The sequence below is a fragment of the Accipiter gentilis genome, chromosome 1 (genome assembly GCF_929443795.1).
Source record: "Accipiter gentilis chromosome 1, bAccGen1.1, whole genome shotgun sequence".
NCBI lineage: Eukaryota > Metazoa > Chordata > Aves > Accipitriformes > Accipitridae > Astur > Astur gentilis.
The window spans coordinates 55330841-55356177 of record NC_064880.1 but is presented as its reverse complement, the minus strand read 5'-3'; the positions used below and the strand labels follow the sequence as shown (position 1 = coordinate 55356177).

The following is a 25337-nucleotide window of genomic DNA, read 5'->3' as shown; positions in this document are numbered from 1 at the left end:
CTCTTAGCTGCTTAGTTCTGACAAAATGCTTTAACCATAAGTTTTGAGACTGGGTTTTTTCAGGGGCAGCAAACAGATGAAGAGATGCAAAGATCAATGGTAATAAGGCCAGAAATCAATCTCATCAACATAGATAGTGGAATTGTGGCTTATCCCTTCCCAAAAAGTAAAAATCCAGAGCTTAATACCAGCAGAAATACACTTCAACAAGTAAACATTGAAGGAAAAATCACTTTGGCCTTCTAATTACTTTTCTTTTTATAAGCTTTCAATCATTCATTTATCTATTTCACTCTTGAAGGCCAAGGAAACATACTCTGATTTCACCACTTCTTGTATTAGCAATTCTACTAGCATACCCAGGAAAGTGATTCAAAACAAAAAAGGCCTCCAATGTCATACTTGTGCACTGTAAATAAACATGCAACAACAAAGTAAGGAAAAAAACCCAAGAGACTTTACTTTGAATTCCTCTAAACCCAGCATTTTTCATAATAATGGAGCTGCACCCATATAAAAGATCACTTAGTCTTTGAGGGAAGAAAAAAGTCAAAAGGTGTTTTTACCTGGAAGTTAGTTCTTACAGTCACAATGAGCTTCAGCCAGGGAGGAAACTTACAGATTATGTTTGTGATAAATGAAGAAAGTGTGTCACCATAATCGGGTTTATGAAATTCAGCATCATTTAAACCATCTATCAAAATTATGTAGTCTTCCTCAGGAATTTTCTGCTCTGAAGTATGAAAATAAAGAAGGAAAGGATTAACAAATTCTCCTATCAAGTGACGCATTTTATCCCCAAATTTTGAACATCAAGAAATAAAAACATATCTTTATGCACAGCAATACTCCTATGGCATTTAAGCATTACTTTGGAAATTAAAAACATCCGGAGATATAAAACAACATTGCCATAAAATGATAAAAAGTGGAAGCAATCACCTACAATAGTGTTTTTTACTGCACTATTATTATGGATCTATTTCAAAACTGATTTAAAAAAGACTTAAAAGATTAAACAAGGCTGTTAACATAAGAGATGCATGGATATGGGAAGAAGGCATATGTAGGTTGTTTAAGCTACTAGTTAACACTACTTTTAATTATTAGCTATTTACTTAAAACTTATCCTTTTTGGACTTACCTAACAAAAAAAGTTTACAATTTGCAAAAATCATAAAGGCATTGGTTTACACTTTCAGTTCTGAGGAGAAAAGGTTATTTTGCAACAGCTTGAGAAGCTACCAATATTCATTTTGAGCACTTGGTAAGGATGAAAATCTCAGGGGTAAATGTAAGATTTGCCAATGGATTTCACAGGAATTTTGTCGACTGTCAACGAAATTCAAGACTGCAAACCAGTTTTCATAGGAACGACACATGGTCTGTTCACACATGGGCCAATCTCCTCCCTTGCCTTGCCATATATCAAGTACCTGCACAAGCTGGCATATACTGTGAAGCTAGATGTTTTCAAGGAGGATTTTGCTAGGTTTTTTTTAAATACCAAAATCATGTTGTTACATGCTTTTCTGGAACATTACCATATCAATTTTAAAAGCAAGCAAAACCACACCCACTTTGCAGGTGTTTAGGCACAGAAAATTACAAAACAAGTAAGTGTGGCAAAACTCAAAAGCATCTGAAAACAAAATCCTTTAATGCAAATGTGCCAGCCTTAACTTCAAGCTACAAAGTTATCCTTGAGCTTTCTGGCAAAAAAAAACCCCTGTGAAGCTTCCATGATCTTTAGCAAGTTTCACAGAATTTTATTTTAAAACATGAAACAACTGTTCAAAACCTACCTATTATTGTTACAAACAACTACCACAATTAAGGAATCCCTTTCTCTGGGAATGTTCTGCTTTATTTATTTCTCCTAGAGCATTAAAATACATATTCTTAGTTTTTTTCACGTTTTATGCAGTTTAGCTTCAGTTTCCAAGTCACTTCCTGCTTAACCTACCTTTCCTGAGGTTTGAAAGTGGTTCCAACACTCCCCTTTTAAAAGCTGCTGCTGGATCTTGGACACAAGATCTCAGACTAAGCATGCTTTGTAAATGAGGCTCTTTTATTAGAAGATCTCTGTATGCTGTTAATTGATTTGAACGACAAAGTAAAGCTGCAATACTGTGCACGAATTCTGGGACAAGACACGTGTATGTGTTGTCAGCTTGACAATAGTGATAAGCAACGACCTGAAGAATTAAAAAAAAAAAAGTGTTACCCCTTCAATATTTAAGTTGGTTACTAGTTAGTCCAATTATGATAAAGTGTTACTAAATTTCTCTTTCAACTACAGAATATTTTTCAGTGTTAGGATAATTATCCAACTCCGCAACTGATCTCAGATGGCCTGTGTCAGAGACACAGAAAGGAAGACAATGAAATAGATTTTGATCTTGTAGGGCATGCAAAGAGGAAAAGAAATCAAAGTGTCAGATTCTGGCAAGAAAACAATAATCCGAGTTTCTGCTATTTGGATACAGTGGGTAAACAGCTAAGTAACCAAGTAGTACACGGAAAATAATGAGGCTCTGACTAAGCAACCTGTTAACTGTAATTTAATAACATTGTGTCACACACTGTAATGTCCCAAGGACTAAATTTGATCATTATCAGGCAAAAGTAAATGACAGACAGCTATTAAAGACATCCTCATATAGCAAATAGAGAAAGAGGACAACTGGCTTTATTCTGATTGTTGAAAAGGTATGTATTACTTAAAAATATAACATAGGGCATATTTCTTCGGGGGGGCGGGGCGGAGATCAAACCACAAGGAAAACACAGTGTTCACAGTAAATAAAAAGTTTTCACTTCAGTAGCTTTCATAACATTTTTTTCCAACTAATACACATCACCTTAAAGACTGCAACAATAACCTCACGTTTTCCTCACAACTATTTGCATGAAGTAAGCAATTCAGACATTAATTATTTTTACTACTTAAGCAAAAAATAAAACACATCATAATAATCTAATGCAAAAATAACTTTAATGGCTCACTTCAGACTCTCAGAGTATGGAAAATAGAAAGACTACATTCAGACTCAACCTGTATCATAAAGATGGATTATACACACATAAACCATTTTATCTTCTTTTTTTTTCCTCCAGAATTTTGCTTTTGGAAGGTACACTAAGCATCTACCTGTAGAGAACACACAGCCCCTTTTGCAAGTAAAGGATCCCAGCCTCCCATACACACATAAAACAAATGTGAAATTTTTAACGCAACTCCTTCTATGACCAAGCAGAATTCAAGTAACAACTTCAAAGGTAGAAATGGTAGGTAGCTGGTTTCACCAGTCATGAATCATACGCATCTTTTAGAAGCGTCCAAGGTTACTGCCAGTTCTCCCACCACTGACTACTGGCATACCCAGGAGGCTTTGCAAAGCAGACTGTCTTTCCCAATGTTAGAGGTTTTCTAACATACTGAAAATCTATTAGTAAGTGAAAACTCACCTTTGAAGCAAGGCGTCTCACAGAATCACCTGTTTGATTTTGGTATTCAGGAGTACCAGGACAATTCAGAGTCTTCATTGTATTGGTACTACTTGTTGGAGGAGCAGACAGGGGTAACTGACTTAAGGGAATCTCCTGACAGGAGTCACCACCTATTTTTTTAAAAGGCAACAAATACAAAAGAGACCAAATTTGCTGACAGCAGATTGTTTTACAGGAAAACACCACAGAATACCCTTTACTGCTAGAGTGAACATTAAAACTGAACACTAGCATTAAAAGAAGCCTGCAACTAGTCTGATAAATACAGGCCATATTTGCAACTTCACAATTTTAAAACAATTCAACTGACTTTTTGAGGAAAATTATAGCATTACTGAAAGCAAAACCATGCTGATGTGAAGAGTTTCCTTATGAAAATTATATATGTGATGACACATTTAAACTAATAGTTATTATATGACTGAACTCTTGAAAAATATGAACAATTTATCATTGTTATTAATACTATTATTCTTTGAAGTGTCAGCAGGGGGAAGTAGTAGTAATGACAGTCGCACCATCTGTCCAGTTAACACAGGCACTGGATTGGTCAGGTGACAGAATCCTATGGATCTCAGTAGAAGACAGAATGGGTTTCTCCATAGCTTTATCCTTGCCTCTACTGAAATTCTATGGAAAACACCTGGTAGCAAAAAGCATGTGGTACACAGTGGGGAAGAAACACGTCACTTCTCTCTTTCCAAACTAATGGGGGAAGAAGCTACTCCAGTCACACTACCAACAGAGTTTAGGGTACACGCTGCCTGACAGAAGGAATAGATTCTACGTATTGTCTCCATTTCACTGTCTCTTTTCATGGGCTGAGCCCATGCTGTATTATGTGGAAGGTATTTGTCAAAGCATACAATTTTAACAGTTTCCTTTCCTCATTGGAGGAAACAAGTATTTGGTGAGGAGTTGAGGCCCCACTACCCTAAGCCAAAAAAGCAAACAACATTGGATGCTTACTATCAGCACAATAACCAAACAATTACTCAGAAAAAGAACGTACTTTTTGGGGATGAATTAGGGCTATTTGAAGCTATTTGCCTCATGCGACTTCCGTGGCAGCTGAGTGCCACCAGCCGTGAAATAGTTGCAGTCTTCCCGAATCCCACATTTCCAGTAATGACTGCTCCTCTGTTCTCTGCTGGATCAGTATTCTTCAATCCTTCTTCAATCGCTTCAAACAGCCATTCTCTTCCAACAAACACCGAGTCTGTTGTTATACTTGGCACTTCAAACAATAGTGGCTTCAGCAAAATGTCTTGAGGCTTATAGGGGATGAAACGAGCTGAGAAGAGGTGGCAGGGAGAGAAGTTTATTAGAAGAAACTCGACATGCAATAAAACAGCACTGTTTCAGATCATTTAATTCAGTGACCTTGTTAACAACATTCATAATCAGGCTTCTTAGAGCTAAAGACTGATTTGCTCAGTTCAAGTAGCCTCCATAATTCCTACGTGAATTAAATTCTAGGAGAGAAACTACAACTATGATTTGAGGATTTTTTTACTATTGAATTTGAGTTAGTAAGTTGCAGAATCCAAAAGTTTTCTTAAAAATGCATTAATAATTCCATAAATGGGGAACTGCCAAACATTCAGTTTAGAGTGAACTACAATGCTGAGCATCTCAGTGTCAGGTCTTCAGATCTGTAAAGACATGTAGCGAGAAACAGAAAAAGGTACAGAGAATAAATAAATTTTTCTGTTTTAACACTCCCCATATTTTTAAAGTACTATAAAAAAAAAATTACTACCCTGTTTTTCTGTACTTTTGAAGCCACAAGAATAGAAATTACAGAGCACAGCTGAAAGTGTAGTCATGTTTGATTACTTTAATCTATACATTTGGCACACCTGACAAGACTTACAGAGAGAAGAGTAATTTGGGTTTGGTTGCATAAAATGCATTAAAATTTACAAAAATAATAATGTTCACTTATATAATGCTGAGGATTCATTAACCAAACCTAATGTTACACAAATGCTGTTTCAGCATTGATCTAAGACTATGAAAAAACATAAATGAAAGAGAACAGCATAACACCTATACATGATCTCAAGATCAGTTTTACCAGGAATTTGCTTAAATTGTTCTGCTTTTAGTTGTCATTGGTTGTGACGGATGCACTCAACTTCTCGACCAAACCAGTGGTAGTTTGGTTCAGGCTCCAAAGGAGGTAGAGGCCTGAGCTGTAACCAGGCCAAGAACTTCTCTAGTTCCAGTCTGTTCTCTGGAAACCCACAAAGGAGCAGAGTGACACAGTGAGCATCAATGCATATGAGCTTGGAACACTGATCATTCGATTAATACACGAACAGCAGGTGGTTCCTCCAAGACTCATTCACCAAAGAACAAAGAAAGTTGTGGGTACAAGGAGTCTCATGCATACCTTTCCCATCACATGCAATTTGACTACCAGCCAACCACTTTATCGCATAAATATGGCAGCCTAAGCGAGCCTTCTTTGAGCTCTCCCTGCTAGGCAGTGTGGCTGCACAGCTGTGATCTCCCCTTGGGCTGGGACGCCCCTCAAGGTTGTTCCTCGAGGCAGACACCTCACACGCTGCACATCTTTTGCAAGTGACTGATATTGTGCATAACCTTGTGTTACAGTGCACTAAGATTTTGTCTTGGTAGCTTTGAATCATTATATCCTTTGTGCAGTAAGTAATAGAGCAAACCTTGCCCTCAAACTTTAAGTTGTACTTTTATAACATCCTATTTCAATAAAACCACTTTTGCTGATACCTTAAGACAGTGGTTCCTTAAGTGGTCTAAATCACCCGTTTGTGATGTTGGTAAATTAACAGAGCCTGCAGATGACTGCATTAGTTAAGAGGAGAAAACAAAAAAATCACACACATCACTTGCATTTAACATAAACCTGCTATTTTCAGACTCAAAGACCAGAGATATTGAAGTGTATATTAGCCACAAGTAAGTGTGATGCTATTAGATCAGTTTTCTTCCTAAAATAGAATTCTAGTGACAGCCTCTTGAAGATTTTAAATTCAGCATAGTATTTCTTAAATTGCAATACACTGTTACCTGAACATCACATGATAAAATCTAGCAGTCAAGAAAATATTCAGAACAGTTCCTGAACACTCGTATTACACATTTTGGAGATTAACATGATCTGCGCTGCACTGCCCATGCACACTTAGATAAACAGTATACTGATTTCTTATTAAAAGCTATACATTCAATTTCTAAGCCACAACATTATGGAGGAAAAAGCGTAAGCAAGCATCTTATTTTCAGACAAGTTGAGGGATCTTTCAGGAGCACTTTGTGGGATGGAAGTGTTTACAAGGATCACAGAACATCCATGTTACAAAACTACTGAAGAACTGTATGACTGTGTCAAGACAGATGCAGATGTAAATATGTATACCTTTACTTTCCTGCTGCATTCTTCCACCAGCAGTGTTGTGCCAAGGTAAGCGAATTGAAGTGCGTAAAGGAGTATTTCTTTGTCCATCCAAATAACTCAGATCCTCCAGTTTGGTTGAACTTGTTGCTATAGTATTAAAGGATTGAAGCTTATTTTTCTCTCAGCGTAAGTTACAAAGAACATCATTATTTATTACAGTTCTTTCCTCAACATAGTACTTACATACAAGTTTTTCTAGACAATGGCCGTGGTTGAAGTCATTCATGTTATAACATTTACAAAATGCTCTTCAATCAATTTCACTAAAGATTCAGTTGGATTTTTTCCCCTTTCAGATGGCCTTCACATCTGCCTTAACTTCCTCATGTGGTAAACAGTTCTCATGTTAATACAGTTTCCTTTTTTACTATGAGAACAACCATTTCCGTAAGGTCAGAGGTGTTAGGAACAGGATCAGATATTAGCTGCTAGTACACTATCTCTGAGGAAATATTTATATTCTTTGTGTATCGAATGCTACAGAATTCTGGATAACACTTTTTATTTTTCTTCAATCTTTAAACCAAAATGATAGCTATACAAAAGAGGAACTGAAAATTCAGAGAACATATTTGCCGAGTTATGTCAGGAATATATACTTTTTCACCAGAAATAAACCAAATGAATATTCACATTAAAAAAGCAGTTTTCAAACTGGTATCAAATCCAGAATCTTCCATCTGTTGGAGGGACAACACAGCAAGACACAAGCAATTCAGATTCCTGGAGCGTACTGACAACAACATCCTGGCATAGGAGACTGAGAAGCCAAAAAGGAAAGATGGTCTGCTGGACCTGATACAAACAAGGAAGAACTTGTCATAGATGTGAAAGTTGAGGGCAGTCTTGGCTGCAGTGACCATGAGATGGCGGAGTTCAGGATCCTGATATGAGAGAGCAGAGCAAAAAGCAGGAGCACACCACCAGATTTCAGGAGCAGACACTATAACCTCTTCAGAGTTCTGCTTGGAAGAATCCCATGGCATATAGTCCTGGAGAGAAGAGGGATCCAAAGATGCTGGTTGACACTCAAGGATAATGTCCTGCAAGCTCAAGAAAGGGCCATCCTGACAAGCAGGAAATAAAGCAAATATAGCATGAGGCCTGCATGGATAAGCAAGGAGCTCTTAACTGAACACAAGCTGGATGGGGCTTTGAGCAACCTGATCTAGAAAAAGATGTCCCTGTCTACTGCAGGGGTTTGGAACTAGGTGGTAGTTAAAGATCCCTTCCAACCCAACCCATTCTGTGATTCTATGATACTATAAGATGATGACTGCCTTGGTGGATGGATGTTGTCTACCTTGACTTTAGTAAGGCTTCTGACACTGTCTCCCATTAGTAAGGCTTCTGACACTGTCTCCCATAACACTGTCATGGACAAGCTGATGAAGTACAGGTTACATAAGTGCAGCGTGAGGAGGACCCAAAATTGGCTGCATGAATGAGCACAGAGGGTTGTGATCGGTCCAGCTGGAGGCAACTCACTAGTGGTACACTCCAGCAATCAACGCTGGGTCCAGTACTGTTTAACGTCTTCATTAATGACCTACATGATGGGACAGTGTGCAACGTAATCAAGTCTGCAGATGATACAAAACTGGGAGGAACAGCTGACATGCCAGACAACTGTGCTGGCATTCTGATGGACCTTGACAGGCTGGAGAACGGGGCTGAGTGGAATCTCATGAAGTTCAACCAAGGGAAATGCAAAGTCCTCAACCTGAGGAGTAACCCCAGGCATCAGTACACAATGGGGGCTGACAGGCTGGAAAGCAGCTGGGCAGAAAAGGACCTTGGGGTTCTGGTGGTAAACAAGCTGACCATAAGATTGCAATGCACCCTTGTGGCAAAGGCAGCCAATAGCATCCTGGGCTGCATGAGGAAGAGTGTTGCCAGCAGGTTCAGGGAGGCGATCCTCCTCTGCTCAGTACTGGTGAGACCACACCTGGAGTACTGTGTCCAGTTCTGGGCTTCCCAGTTCAAGAAAGAGACAGACCTACTGAGCATTAACTGACTACCATCTCTTCCTAGGGTAAAGCAGGGAAGTCAAAACGACAGGTCCAAGTTGTAAGAGGTGAACAGGGCTTGCAGTGGCATGTTCAGAGCCAAGGTATTCAGTACTAATACAGCAGAAGTCCAGCCTGAAAATTAAACTCCAGTCCAAATTTACAGCAATGAAAAAAAATCCTGAATGCAGTGGATGAATAATAAAACAATGAAATGAAAGAGTTTAAAGACTAGAAAAAGAGCCAGAGTCAAAAAAAGGCAATGTTCATGTGGATGTCACTTTAAAAATATGAGAAGCTGCACAGAATTCCTTTGCATCAAACATGGAGGGAGGTCTCAGGTTTGAATTGAGTTTGTTCAGCTTTGAACAGAGATGGCTAAGACAGCAGCTGACTGTCATTCTTCACCTAACAGGAGGCCACAATCAGACTCTTCTTGGAGAGGCACAGTAACAGGATGAGAGGCAATGAACGCAGGCTGGAACACGGGAAATTCACACTAGATATAAAGCAAAAAAAATTCACTGAGGACACCCAAACAAGTTGCCCGAAGATATGGGGGAATATTCATCCTTGGAGTTACTGAACACTCAACTGAACAAGGCCCTGAGCAAACTGTTCTAATTGGATGTGCTTCCAGTGAGGTGGTGGACCAGAAACCTCCAGGGGCCCCTTACGACCTCAAGTACACTATGCTTTTTTAACACTTGAAAAACTCAGGTACTCCTAAGTCTACAAGAAGCCAAAGCTACAATCTGGGGATCTGTATTTCAGGCAGCTGTAACAATGAAAAGGCAGTTAGTGCAGTCCTCTTTGGCAACAAAGCTATTTAGTACAGAGTGAAATTCCCCAAAATTTATGCAGTAGTGCTATAATATCCATGAGAGGAAGGTGGTTGCTGCTTCCTCCCCCATCATGTCCTAGAGTCAGCAAAACTCATGTCCACCTCCAAAAGGCACTAGTTTTAAATAGACATGCAGATCAATTACGTGGAAAAAACATGGATCACATGCAAGCAATAAAAATGCTTCAAATGATAATCATGAGCTTGACATACGATGCAGAGTTGGAATATCGTATTCACCATGTTCATGAATGAGACAGTTTTCTTCACGAAGAGAATAACATAAGATAAAAGGAAAAGCGGGAGCATGGATGGCATGGTTGTGGTCCATCTCAGAACTCCAAAACAGGGAGTGAGACATAATTAAAAGGGGAAGCAGTAACAGCAAGATGCAATTCAATGACTCCTAAAACAACACTCCCGCTTCTCTAGCAGGGAGTGGAAGTGTGACAACTTCCAATCCCATGTTCATCTAGGAAAAATTTCTGCAGTCACCCTTATCTGCAAGGTTATTGCAGATTAATTATTTGATTTCTTGCACATGTAGCACAAGTATCCAGTTTTTAAAGAGAGAAATTTAACACTGGTGGTCAAAAGCCAGAAAACAGTCATTTACAGCTTAAAAGTACCTAAGATTTCACAAAAATCTGTAGCCAAAATCTCTGCACTATCTAGATACTAGAACACCTAAGATCAGGATATTACATTTCCTTTGACATGGGACAATTTGCACAGAGCTTTAACTTCTCGGCGCTACAAAACCATAGCTCAGCTCATTCAACAGGCAAACTGCAGATAAATCAAGGTATTTTCAAAGCAGACTCAAAAATTGTTTCTAACGTTTGTCATTTTATAACTACATAAAATAGCTAGAGACATGCAAATTTATTACCATTGCTTGCTGCTGTTCACTCACTGTAAGACATTCACTTTCGTCAACAGATGATTCTAACGAACAAACATAGCAGAAAGCCAGAAAGCTTTGCTCAGTGCTAACAGCAGTTTTATGGAGAACTGTGGACTCTCTCTCCTGCTGTGAACCTGGGCATTATTGTATTCATATTATGATAAGTTGCTGCAAAATACGCGTTCAACTGTAGAATTTTGAAACAATGTGCTAATGACTTTTGTGGTACTTTAAAACCTCAAATTACCTTTATTAAGATTACAGTGTGCGTTTCAGTATCTTTCATGAAGCATTCTAAATGTAGGACTTTTTTTGTTTAAAGCATCGGATTTTGGCTATTACCGACAAGTCTTAGGTTCATAATAACATTTACTGGGCTGCATAAGTATCTTTTTCTATTGCAGTTCCAATGTATTATAATTTGCTGGACTCTTCCAGAATAAACACATTATATACTTCCTTTGAAAATGAAATGGAGAATGTTTCTTTTTTTTGCCCCAGCTGAACCAACATGTTTGTGCCTTCACAACAAAACCACAGAATTAGTGCTTGTTACTAAAATCTGTAGCCTTCCAAAATTTAAAGTGGTGCTGTCAGAACTTAAAAGATTATCATCAAAATTGCTAGCACGTTCTTTGCCAAAATTTTGCTATTGACGATGTCAAAAGTTGGTTTACTAGCAATATTTCTCCTATACGTCTTACCATACTAAGAAAATCCCATGCATCAATTTTTGTTTCGTCTTTTATGCTAAAAATACTCCTTTTTACTTGCAGTATTTTCTAGCTGGAATGTAGTATAATATCCTCCCATCTTCCCTCTAGGAATCATCAACTCCCAAGACCTAACCTCATTACTGAAGTCTTCTTCACACTGCTTTTACCAAGTTTTTTAATTTTTAATTTTTAATTAGCTAAACCTACCGCCACATATATGGCAGCCATGCTTCCAACCACTACCAGAACATTTTTCTTGCAGGGTTATTTATGTAAGCAAATTGCCCATTATTGTCAGAATCTGATAGGCTCTACTAATAGATTCCAAGTTGGAAGTGCTTTTTCAGAGATTTGTCTATTTCACAACTCTTAGAAAAAGTAACGGTAATTCACATATTTATCACAACTGAAAGGACTCACATGTTCTAAATGAAAGGTTCCAGTAGAAGGCAGAATTTCACATAGTTCTTTAAAAAATATGTTACTTGTTCAACAGAGATCAAAGTATGATATTGCTCTTAGTGTTAGTCAGATTTACAGATCCAGCAAATGTGAACTTGCACAGAAGCAACAACCTCAAGGATTAGTTGACGCCAGATACAGTCCTAGAATGACTGATGCACTTTTAAGTGTTCCAGAAGTCCTGACCTAACCAATACCTACTAAAAAGCACCATAAAAGGCCTCCGTATGACAATTTCAAACAACTTGGGTAATGCTCATCTATTCAATTTAGAACCTATGCTCTTTTCTTTTTAGCCTATAAAAAAACTTTCGTAACACCCTAACTTCAACAGAAAGATTCAACAGAAAAGTCCTATCATTAAGAACATCCTTTTTTCCACCTCAGGACTTTACCTGCAACGGAGTTTGGACGAGGCATTATTAAAGAGCCAGAACTTTGAGCATAAGGAACAGGACCCTCTCCTGTTGGTACTGCTTTTGGCAAGTTCTCAGCAGATCCAACAGCCTCCTCCTCTGCAACTGGTGAACAATTATCTGTTCTTCGATCATGACTAATCCCTTGATGTTTTCCAGCTCTAAGACTCCCATCCTTGTTCCATTCCAAACTGGATCCACTACGATCATCATTTTCTGATGAACTTGTTATAGTTGCTGAAAAAGAGAGAAAAAAACCCTAAAGTACACATCAGAGGAAAATGGTGCACTCATGTTAATATGTGTTGTAATTTTCATACTCAAATGGCATTTTGGGCCAGCAGATATTCAAGTATTTCTTCACTGGATATTTTGTTAAGTTTAAGGAATATTATTTATCTAAAAGAACTGAACAACACAGCTTCTCAGATTGGGAAGAACACCTGAGAAAGGAGACAAGAAAATGTTCTGAAGAATCCAGGTGTATCTTTAGATCTATGCAATTTGTGCTGAGGGCGGGGGGAACCCAGAGCATTTATGACTTTATATGAAGGATCTACTACTTCACCAAAACATGCGTCAACTTGTTTTAAAAATTAAAATTCTATAACATATCTTGCAAATTTGCAAACCACTCTGTAAACATGAAGACAACAAAAGCGCAGTAAGTAGTAAAAACAGCATGGAGAGCAATAAAAAAAAATTAAATGCATCTTTTTGATGATTCATATTTTTGAAGACTAATATTTTAAAAAAATAATTCAAAATTCACTTCTTCGAAAAAACTTCCACAGCTCTTCCAAAGTTGGAAGGCTTTCCATAAGCCTACTTGTGGCCAAACATCCTGTATATTGTGAAGCATAAATGACAAAAATTCAATATTGTTCAGAGATCTAGCTCACCTAACATAGATAGCTTAGCTACATTAGGATTACAACCAGCCTGCACTCACATACTTGGCAAACTAATCCTGAGAAAAAGCTTCCAGCAACTGAGCTGTATACTACATCTTAAGTACCTACCACATTTCACCCTCAGAAAGAGTATACAAGGCTTGATGGATGTTTGATCAGACCCAGTACTGTATATGAACAAAAATTCAGATTATATTAAACATACTGATTTAGGTTTTTAAGTATTTCAGTGTACTGCAGTGTAAAATAAATCAGAGGCTCAAATAAAGGCTTTTTTGGGTTTGTTTCTGATGTCATTATAAACCAACCAAAAAACATTTACAAATAATTTTTCAACAGTTTGTGAAACTTTTTGGCAGTAAGATGTGGGGTTTTTGCTATGAGAATTTCAGATGCCACAAAATAAGCAGCACAAATTTAGACAGATCCTCAGCTAAAAGACAACTAAAGACCACACAGGTGTTTTTGGATGCTGCATTACAGAACAGTAGTTTTCCACTGCTGCAGTGATTCACTTGATGAAAGCTGAAACAACACAAACTGCATTATCTAGAGTGCTCCAAATATTCCAATTTGGTGGCTGTCCAATTTGGTGGCTGAGGGTTATCAGAGTGCATCTTTAGTTCCTCAAGATTGTAGTTAATCAAGGCCTCCTGCAATAACTGAAGGTGTGAAGAATTTATATTCCTGAAGACGTACTTGAGTAATGTTTGATAAAACTATGCTAATGTGCTCACGTAAAAACACTTTGCAAGTATATACTGGTTTTTGTATGTTTAATAGTGAAATTACTCTGCTTCATTTAAAATGTTTTTCAATACTTACATTAAACTCTCACGAAATAACTGAACAACAAATACTTATTAAAGGTTAAACCAACACTCAATGTGTTTTGAACACTTGAACGCAACAGAGGAAGACATAAAATGAAAGGGCACCATGTCCTGGTTTCAGCTGGGTTAGAGTTAACTGTCTTCCTAGTAGCTGGTACAGTGCTATGTTTTGAGTTCAGTATGCAAAGAATGTTGATAACACTGATGTTTTCAGTTGTTGCTCAGTAGTGTTTAGACTATAGTCAAGGATTTTTCAGCTTTTCATGCCCAGCCAGCGAGAAAGCTGGAGGGGCACAAGAAATTGGCACAGGACACCACCAGGCACCTGACCGAAACTGGCCAACGGTGTATTCCATACCATGGGATGTCCCATCTAGTATAGGGACTGGGAGTGTGTGTGGGGGGAAATCGCCGCTCGGGGACTGGCTGGGTGTCGGTTGGTGGGTGGTGAGCAATTGCCCTGCGCATCATTTGTACATTCCAATCCTTTTATTACTACTGTTGTCATTTTATTAGTGTTATCATTATCATTATTAGTTTCTTCTTTTCTGTTCTATTAAACCGTTCTTATCTCAACCCGGGAGTATTACTTTTGTTTTTTTCCCCTGATTTTCTCCCCCATCCCACTGGATGGGGGGGGAGTGAGTGAGCGGCTGCGTGGTGCTTAGTTGCTGGCTGGGGTTAAACCACGACATGCCAGGATTTAAAAAAAAAAAAAAAAATAAAAAATTAATGCCAGTTCAAATAATATCTATGTGAACTGTGGATCCTCCCCAGGCTAAGTTTTTAAATGTTAAAGGTATATATGTGGCAATTCTACACTCAACTCACCAAATCATTAACTAAAACATTCTGGCATATTAGACTGCTAACAAAATGCAAACACACAGACTTCCCCTTAGAATTCTGAGGCTTCTCCAGTCAGAAGAAGCACCAACTATTCTTTTTTTCACATCAACTGCACTGTGACTTTAGCCTTGTAGGACGATGAGGTACTCGTACAACTTTGCATCCTTCCTGCTTAGCCTCACATTCACAAGAAATTTAAGACCTGATGCTTAAATTCAAGAGCTTCTATTCTAAGAAATACCAGTAATATGATATACATTTTAGAGGCAATAGAAGAAAAAGCTTTTCAGGCATTTCATTAACCTTTGTACACAGCTCAGACTGTACTTATGCATGACAAATTTATTTCATTTTTATGGTCGTGTCAAAAAAATCTGGCTCCTCCTGGAGTATGAAATAGTTAAAACTGTGATTCTTCGTGGAGTGAAACGTAGCATCAGGAAACCTCACTGCTCAAGATTTCCATACTGAAACAGTGGCAAGTATCCTGAAAAAGCTTACATTTTGGCCAGTAGCCCAGACTTTTCTGCTACTTAGCTCATTGCTGAAGATTAAAACCTGCCTCCACTATTATGTCAGACTCAACAGAAACAACTACAGCAGGAAAACATTAGAAAACTAGAAGAAACCTAAACTGTGAGTGAAAAAAGAGGGAAAGGAAGAAAAGATAGATTTCCCATCAGAGTCTGCCGGCCCAGAAAACATAGTGGGAGTAGAAATACAATGGAAGCCCACATAAGTGGCATGAAAGAGAAAGCTATTTTCATGGTTGGATAAACTCTGTCAAAGACATTAGAAAACATATACTTGCTAAACATAATTTAAAATGCACATTTACTACTAATAACAAATGTGAATGCACAGACACATTTGTATTTAAAAAACGAAAACACAGGCCATTTATCAGAGAGATGCCTCTTATTCCCCTTCTTGGTTTCATGCCTTTATGTAACGGGTGCTGTCATGGGTTGACAAGGGGTGTTCAAATTCTCCCTGATTCTGAGACACAAATGACAGCTCTGCAGAACTGTGGCAGATTATTTTCATATGGTCCCATGATCATGAACCATATATGCTTGACTGAAGAAACTATACAGAGTTCCCCCCCACCTGCTCTCACACTCATACTCTTCACAATTCCGCCATGCTCTCTCTTCTCTATAATGAAGGACTTCTTTTCATGTTTCTCCTATTTTTGAAACTCCCTCCTTTTCATTAGTTCAATAAGCAACTTTTATCATTGGGTTAAAAAACCTTTTCTTAAAAATATTAGTACTTAAAGGTTATATAATGGATGATGTAGCTGTCATGCCAATATACTATTTTAAACAAACATGAAGCTAGTTCTGAACTCATTTAGAACATGGACATATTCATAGAGTATTTCAAGCTTGCAAAACATGTGTAGTAGGTTCATATCAGTATCAACGCTTGTCCACTTGAGAGAAGGAAAGCTCTCAGTCAAGAACAGGTTTTAAAGACGGTTAAAGAACAGAGCTTCAGCCTGTTATCCTGCCTTTCTGGAAGGAAAGAAAGAATCCAATCCACTCCAAAACCAGCAGCTACTTCTATAGTCTTGGATGAACTACGCATTACTGATACTGTAAATGTATTTATTCTAAGACTTCATAAAGTATCTGTAATGTCACAGAAGATGCATTTCTTATAAACTGCATATACGAAACATACATGCATCCCTCCCCTGGGCTGCAGTACCTCACACAAGAGCTCAGTAAAGCTGAAAGTATGTAATTAACAGAGAATGAGGATGCCTTTTTCCCATTCTATATCACTGTGCTGGTTTTGGCTGGGATAGAGTTAATTTTCTTTCTAGGAGCTGCTATAGTGTTATGTTTTGCATTTAGTATGAAAAGAATGTTGATAACATAAATTGATGTTTTCAGTTGCTGCTAAGTAATGTTTAGACTAAGTCAAGGATTTTTCATCTTCTCATGCGCAGCCAGCAAGAAAGCTGGAGGGGCACAAGTTGGGAGGGGACACAGTCAGGGCAGCTGAACCCAACTGGCCAAAGAAATATTTCATACCATATGATGTCATGCCCAGTATATAAACTGGGGGGAGTTGGCATAAGGGGATCACTGCTCGGGAACTAACTGGGCATTGGTCAGTGAGAGGTGAGCAATTGCATTGTGCACCACTTGTTTCGTATATTCCAGTCCTTCTATTATTATTGTCATTTTATTATTATCATCATTATTAGTTTCTTCCTTTCTGTTCTATTAAACTGTTCTTATCTCAACCCACAAGTTTTACCTTTTTCCTTCTGATTCTCTCCCCCATCTCACTGGGTGGGGGCGAGTGACTGAGCAGCTGCGTGATACTTAGTTGCTGGCTGGGCTTAAACCATGACACCATACGACATCATGCTCAGCATACAAAACTTGGGGAAGAAGAAGGTAGGGGAGGACATTCGGAGTGATGGTGTTTGTCTTCCCAAGTCACCGTTACACATGATGGAGCCCTGCTTTCCTGGGGATGGCTGAACACCTGCCTGCCGATGGGAAGTGGTGAATTAATTCCTTGTTTTACTTGGCTTGGACAGGCAGCTTTTGCTTTCTCTATTAAACTGCCTTTATCCTAACCCACGAGTTTCCACACTTTTACCCTTCGATTCCCTCCCCATCCCACTGGGGGGGGGGCGGTGAGCGAGCAGCTGTGTGGGGCTTAGTTGCCACCTGGGGTTAAGCCACAACAATCATGTACTAGAGAAGCAATTTAGTGTATTAGTAATGCCAATTTTTATATTCACATTGATGCTACTCTCACTGATATAAACAAAAGTTGCGTGCAAAATACTGTGCAGTCTTAAACTTTTTTTGCAAAGTCAACTAAGTTTTTCAGTGTGGTACCACTTTAAACAAATGAACAAACACATTGATTTAGATCTCCAAACAACTAAGTATTCCAAACGAACATGACTCCTCTTTTTATAAAGGGCAAACACTCATCACTTGGAGAAGCCTTAACAAAGGTCCCAAATTCTTAAGAAACATGCCTAAGCAGAAGTGCCTAATAGTCTAAATAGCACTTACAGAGCTAGTGAAAGCTTAAGTATAGATGCATTTATGAAGCTAGAAGTATCTTTGTAACCATGTCCTATGTGGGAAGCCTGTTTTGGTTTAATGGTACAACTCTCAGATCCCTGTGTCATTCAGAGAACTGATTTAAACTACTCTATTAAAAAAGCAAAAAGTAAAAAAAAGTAAAACATTTTAAACAAGGAAATGGCTAAGGTATACTGACAGATAAATATTTTTTGCCACAAGAGGCATTACTGTTTCTTCTAGACATACACTGCTGTATTTTTACACCAATATACTCACCTGTACAATCATTTCAGTTTGTTTCATACTTGCATCAGTGTAATCAAAACAGGAAACCCTAAATTCTGACAAAACCTATAACTAATGTACTCTATTGTCAAGTCAAGCAGTGACTGAATCCTGTGAACCCAAGAGCAACAAGTCTGATATACCCTTTCCTTTACATCAAAATGTAAATGCTATCCCAAAACTAGATCCTACACAAAATTAACCATGGACAATGGCTTTTATCAATCTACTAAGAATGAGTTCACAAAATCAGTTTCTATAACTGAAGTACTTAAGTGTTACACAAATGAGTCTTTTGATGCATGATGAACACCTCTTTTAGGGTAACTGATCAGTAAAAATAGTATTATGTCATAACTTATGACTATTAGTTACTTCACTTTATAATAAAATGCAAGAACATCTATAAAGTCAGAGTGAAGCGTTATCAACTGTGTTTTCAAAACATGTTATTATCACTACTTCTTGGCAAGTATTACACCAATGATCATCATGTTAGTATTCATAATGGCAGGCAGAGACCACTTTTACTTGGAATTCCTTCTATAAACAAAAGTTGGAAATAAAAAGATACTAAGTTCACAGTCAAAGACAATGACACATCTGAAGCTTACTTGGTTAAATATAGGCATTTAAGATTTAGAATTACTTCCCTTTTTCAGCCTCTCTAAATTTAGTCCATCAGCTAGACTTAGATAAACTGAAAGCTCACCTATTCCATTTGTATACTGAGAAAGCATCAGGTTAGGGGGCATTCTGTGCTTTATTTTTGTTGGTAAGCTTAACAGCTGTTACAAAATAAATTTTAAAAGGGATCAATTGGTTAAGGAGTCAGCATTTTAAAAGAAATATTGACTCAACCAATAAAGAAGAACAAACCTTCCTACAACAGTTTGTAGCAACATGAAAAATATGCTTTTTACATCTTAGTCTGACCTTCCAGAAAATAATATTAAAGCAGCCACTTGGGTGCCCAAAGGTACAGGTAGATAGCGGTACAGACAAAGATTCATTAGGGCAGGGAGCAGAAATAGGGAAGATGGTACAAACGAGGCAGCAAAGAATTTAGATCTTTTCTTTAATACTGAACAGACCTACTGAAATATTCAGCTAGTTGGTAAAAGGAGCTATGGAACAGTTGGTCTGCGATGGTAGCTGCCTCTAAAGATAGCTGACTCTCCACAGAAGAAGCTTATATAGCCTCAGTTCAGTCATCTATTCAGTGGAGGATCACACAATTTCACCTTTTCCATGATGCCCCATTTTAGCTTCATTTTCATGCCAATTACTCAAACATTTGCACTGTTTTTAAATGGTTTGATTTATGTTATTCTCATAAGAAGTAGCATCAATTATTTTTTCCTCAGCTGGAAATGAAACCAGCTTCAAGCTATGCTTGAAATGCATTGTAGAGACATATAATGGAAAAGGAAAAAGGCAGAAGAAATATGAAATGGAGTATAACAGAGGAAATTAATGATTTTAAAGGAAAACATGGAGAAATTAGAACTGCACCAGGAAAACAAGAGAAATGCACACCTAACAACAGTAACTGTCATAGCCAAAGAATATGATTTGAATCTTTCAGGTACAGAGGATTTGAAACAGGATCTGTGGACAGTATAAAATTGAACACAATGTCATGAAGCAGCTATTCAGACTTGTACTATTAAGAGAAGATTAATTTCTATTAATTGCATTACTAATTAAGACGCTTACCTATAATTCCACTGTCCTTGCTCTCCAGGGTGGAGCTAGGGCTGCTAATGGTTCCACAGGGACTACCTTTGTTAGCTGCTGTTTTGCCAACACAGCTGTTGAGAGTAGAGCAGGGACTATCAGTGCTAGGTGATGTAGTGCTGCTTGTGAGGGTGGAACATGGACTCACTCCTTGACTGGCTACTGTACACTGCAATGTGAAGAAAAAGGAATAGTTATTGCACAGGAGTCAGTACGCTACTGTGCTGAAAAATAGAAACAACAAGGTAAAGTAGAATAAGAACAAAGCAAAGAGCCCATTTTTCAAACAAAAACTTCAAGGAGCTGAAACTTTATTTTGATTGGGAACCTTAGTGACATATTTTCAGATTACTCTTAAAAAGTGAATTCTGAAGAAAAAAGGAATTTTCACAGTTCAGGGAAGAGTTGCAGTGAGGCAGATTTCTTCTCCATTAAACATTTTACTGGATACCCCTCCCCTCCACCCCCAGTATTTATTTTTTGGTAACAAACACTAGAACTGCAGACTTATTCACATTTTACTATCAATAAAACCCAAACTGATGCACTAAGATTTGTGAGGCCTTGGACTAAAAGTGGAGAGAGAGGGGGGAAGAAAGAGATATTGGTAGTTACTGTGCAGTTTTGGTTAGCAGATGCATTTCATATGGATAGCAACTGCTTGCTTCTCCCTAATTCCTCTACCCTCAAATGACAGAGAAAGACTGTCAAATGAAGTGAACTTCTCAGGGGAAAAAAACCAACACACACACGCCCCAAAAGCATGCTCCTATTTTAACAAACCACTGACATTTTCCATTCTCATAAATCACAGAGAATAGAAGGAAAAAAAAGTTCCTCCTAAATACTAAAATAAGGCAGAGAACCCTAGAAGCTATTCACATTCACAGTAGATTAGATTTATCTTGCAGAAATGATAAGTCTACTCTATTTTTTTTAAAGTATGCAATGCCAACTCACAACTTCAAAACACACACTTGTTATAAGTTAATTTACAATTCTATTACCATATGTCTATTAAAATATAATGTATTTTAGTAAATATCAAGTAACTGCAACTAGCAGATAGAGGAAATAGCATTAGTCCTCTCAAACAGGATGAACATTAAATGTATTATTTTCCATTATCCTACCATGACTTCATTTTTTTCTTCTATATGAGCAGAAGTTGGGATCCCTTCTCCCAGTAAAAAACCCAATCTTGTCATCAATTCTTGTGCTGCAGGAGAACAGCTTGAGTCTTTATCAGGCTTTGCTTTGGAGTAGGGGAAAAAGGTTGAAGATTAGAGTCTTGTATTTGGAAACTGTTACAAGAGGTAGCAAAAGTACAATCAAATGTAAACACCAGTTCTTCTGTCAGCAATATGTCCAACAAAGAAACTAATGCTGTTTAAACTTTTTGTCCATCAGACTTTAAATTGTTGGTGGGTCTTGGATCTTCTACATATCTGCACAAACACAGGGGCGAAAAAACCTACCCTGCCAGTCAAACCAGAAATGGTTAAGTGCAACCAGCTCATCACTGGACTGATGATCGATGTGATTATTCTAACGTCAGCGTTAAACTCAGTGCTATCAAAGCTCAGTGGCAGACTGAAATTCTGTTCCAGTAATTTTTAATACAGTTTTCTGTAATGTTAAAAACGTGAGAAGTAGAGGTTAGTAATACAGATGTTTTGTAAGCTTACAGTTAACACTAGAACTAATGCCATATGTTTTTGTTGTGCTTCCCATGCCAAGGATATGACACCAGTTCTGAATGTCTCAGCTTTTCTGGTTGTAACAGTATTTTATCAGTACAGTGCTTTAAAATGTCTTCTGAGGTTTAACAGATAATAATCAAAGATCAAAACGAGGGAACCTCCAACAAAAACAGTCAACCACAGATCTGCTTAGGAAAAACACCTATTGCTAACAGAATCTCACAAACTAGCATCTTCTGTCATTTTCTTTCTTTGATGCCAACAGTTTGGCATCACCTACCAAGCTGTCGTGCTCTTCCCTAGCAGAAACATTTATACAGTATTTATTTCTTTTGTCCATTAAAAAAAAGAATAATACATAGGCCTGTCCCATCCTCAGGTATAAATAGTTAACTAAGGAGCATCATCTAACCACTTGGGAGAAATAGCTCACAGCAGGAATTCTCAGCTACAGAACTGCTTGCTGCAGTAGCTACCACCTGACTGCAAAGAGGGAAAAAAGCAGGAGCACCCACACTGCTGCTTCCCAGTCAGTGCCGTCTGGGCAAGGCACCGAGCTTCTGGATGTCATCCCCACACAACTGGAAGTCAGTAGGGACATCCTAACAGTTTTATCTGTTTCAAATTTGGCTACTTCATGCAACAAAAAGTTCCTAATTGATAAGGAGCACCTCAGAGGAAGTGTGAAGAGAGGAAGAGAGATCTAAGTGTACGGACTTAACTGATGAAGTTTAAACTTCAGAGGACAGACAAGCCTCTCAGCTGCACTACCTTCTACACTATCAACAAGCAGAGCAGGGGGGAAAGGAAAGGAAAAAAAAAAAAAAAAAAAAGGCTGAACTGCCCCTTTTAATTTGTTCTTTCCTTTACGGCTCCCCTAAGCCAAGTGAGCATCAGGACAGTATTCACTCTTCATGAAGAGCATATGTTATCTAACCACATAAGACACAGCTGAGATTCAGTGGTATTCGCAATAAATAGCACATTTTTCCCCAAGCTGCAGATTGTAAGAAAAACATAGAAAACAATGACTTTAACTGAACAGCTTGACCAGTAAGCATTACTTCAACAATGTTTCACTGCAAGTGACATAAACCCCATGGTTTGCAAATATGAGTAGTTTACTAGTCAACCATCTTTTTTTTCACTCCAGCTCAATGCCTACTTGAACACACTTATTTCTTAATTTTGCAGACAGCTTAAAGTTTTACTCTGGAAGATCGAATTACCTGATTCTCACTTAATCCCAAAAGGAGGAAGTGTATGAAATGGTGTCTTTTTTTGAAAGCAGATACAAAAACTTCTGTATCTCAGAATATTTTGCAAATTGACGGGTCTTAGAATATTTCACTGGAAAACATATTTTCTCTGTCATATTTTCATTTTGAGGATTACAATTACTCTTTAAAATTACAATCCTGGCAATTACAGAGTTTGTGAAATCAACCTCTTCATTCTTCTATCAAGGTTACAAAACCCTATTACTATTATATTTCAATCTTAATCTTTGACAAGTCTGAGTAAGTGTTAGGCATAGTACCAAATTCAGTTCAGAAACAGAGATGAAAGCCAAAAGTCTAAGGTGCTCAACCCAGCAATCACTGTTTAATCCTTAAACACTAGAGTTTAATTTTGACCTCCAGCAGTCTTACTGTCTGGGAGTACAACTCTGTGAAAAAGAGGATCATCATGAGATGGTCACCTTCAGATTAGGGAGATGAGGAATACATGCTCTCCCAGATGGACATAGAATTTTAATGCCAGCACTAACATGGCTTTGAAGGTGGACGCACAAGAGGGAGCAGGGTAACTGTAACCTATCAAATAGGGCATACAGAAGATGGTGAAAACAATTACAATGAGTTCTGTTTTCACTAGTACGTATCAAAACCAAGGGGCTTTCTGAAAAAGAAAGCATTGGCTTTTATAACTGTAGCTTTCTTCAAAATTGAAGCAAAACAAAACCAAAAAATTGTTCAGCTGGAAGCTCATCAGTTACATGCAATGACTTTAATGACTGAAAAATTAATCTAAAAATTCAAGGCATGTGAAATTCACGTTACAGTGCACATAGTCATAGACCAACATATGGGTCATTCTGCTTTGACCATGACATTCACTGTCAAAGCCACACTCTGTTATGCACTAGTCAAATTTAACAAACATGAAACTTTCCAAGAATACCAATTAACTCCAGGGAGGTAGCTTTTCCCAGCTTTTCCAACACAAGAGTCTACAGTTACTGCCTTCTTATTGAGCAAGCTTTTACAAAATTTCTCAAATGAAGCATTGTACCCAGTGCAGAGCTACACGCTTGGACTCAATTTAATTTAAAAACAAGTTCAGAAAAATTCTAGTAGGCCTTTGGCATATGTAGTAATCAACAACACTTGGACATCATTTTGCCTGCAGTGCATGCACAGCTCCGAGATCTGAGACAGTTATAAAGATCAAGTAAGTATAATGGCAAGAATCTCCTCCTTACCACGAGCATGTTAAATCTGCAAAACATTCTTACAAATAAAGAATCAGATTTCCTTATTATGCAGGCTCCTTTGTATCACTCTGAAATGAACATCTGTTCTACCAAATAAAGTACCACTGAACAGACTCTTACCATTTTGACTGGATTCTCCTTCCTCTGATCCTTTTCTCAGAGGTAGAGCTGCCTCACCTGGCACTCTAGGACTTTCCACATACTTGGGCTTCCTGATCGGACCTGCAACGGGAATAAGCTGAGTGTGTCTAGTTTTTTCCAGAGAGACCTCAGGTTTCATATGTACAGTGTCTATCCTGTGTGACGCAAAAAAAGCAGAGGAATTATTTCTTACATACACAGCTGCTACTGTAAAGACTAGTGAGCTGCTGCACTTCCACTCTTATGAGAAAGAAACACTCTTTGGGCTTTTGGGAGTAAAAAAGCCTGCTGGAAAACAAAACCAATCTGCTTGCTGTGACAAACCTGAAAAATTTTCCTGTATATGTAGTGAGTGACTTTTTCATGTTCAAACTCAGAGAACATTCAATGGGTCTTCTTGGTTCAGAGATTTTATTTTCCATTATAATAGAATGATAATTTTGTTATCAGCATCTTTGAAGCTAGGAGAAAAAGACTACAGGCAGACAGCTTGCAACATCAACACATGAAATAATTCAAACCCAAGAAGCTTTATATTACAGCGTACTTTCTCCAAATACTGGCACATGCCCTGATCATAAGGAATGATGAAGAGCAGTTCAAAAAACAAAAGAAAACATTAGTGGCTACTAATGGTTTCATTAAACACCAGCATTCTCAGTTCACATACATACTAAGTTCAAACATGCCACCTTCAGTATTAAGAAGAATTGTGTATTCACACACACACACACTTTTCAAAAATTAAACTCCTCTCACTTCTAGCTTCATGTTTTGGTTTCAGGCTGTTTATGATCCTAATCTTTGCTAAATATGTTTTAGCAGCAACCACAGGAAATGTTAACTACACAACTTATCTAACAGAAGGGGAACGATGCTGCCCTCTAAAGGTTTAGCAGAAAAAGTGTACTGGTACTATTGAATCAACAAACATCTGCTTGTGCTACAAATACTGGGTGAAATTCCGATCTTAATTCAGCAACTGACAGTACTGG

At 38.0% G+C, this 25337-nt stretch overlaps 1 protein-coding gene across 9 annotated transcripts in view; it reads right to left on the bottom strand.

Annotated features, from left to right (window-relative positions):
* The window catches only part of TANC1 (tetratricopeptide repeat, ankyrin repeat and coiled-coil containing 1), a 119434-nt gene that overhangs the window by 24029 nt on the left and 70068 nt on the right, over positions 1–25337 (bottom strand). For 8 of the 9 annotated variants that reach the window (XM_049816509.1, XM_049816555.1, XM_049816572.1 and 5 more), the window contains 9 exons: positions 24322–24423; positions 21135–21256; positions 19981–20170; positions 12292–12549; positions 6920–7045; positions 4526–4807; positions 3472–3623; positions 1967–2198; positions 567–733 (listed from right to left, as the gene is read on the bottom strand). In XM_049816509.1, the coding sequence (XP_049672466.1) occupies positions 567–733; positions 1967–2198; positions 3472–3623; positions 4526–4807; positions 6920–7045; positions 12292–12549; positions 19981–20170; positions 21135–21256; positions 24322–24423 (1631 nt within the window). Of the gene's footprint in view, positions 1–566; positions 734–1966; positions 2199–3471; positions 3624–4525; positions 4808–6919; positions 7046–12291; positions 12550–19980; positions 20171–21134; positions 21257–24321; positions 24424–25337 lie in introns of those variants that run through there. The other variant, XM_049816564.1, reaches the window with a different exon arrangement.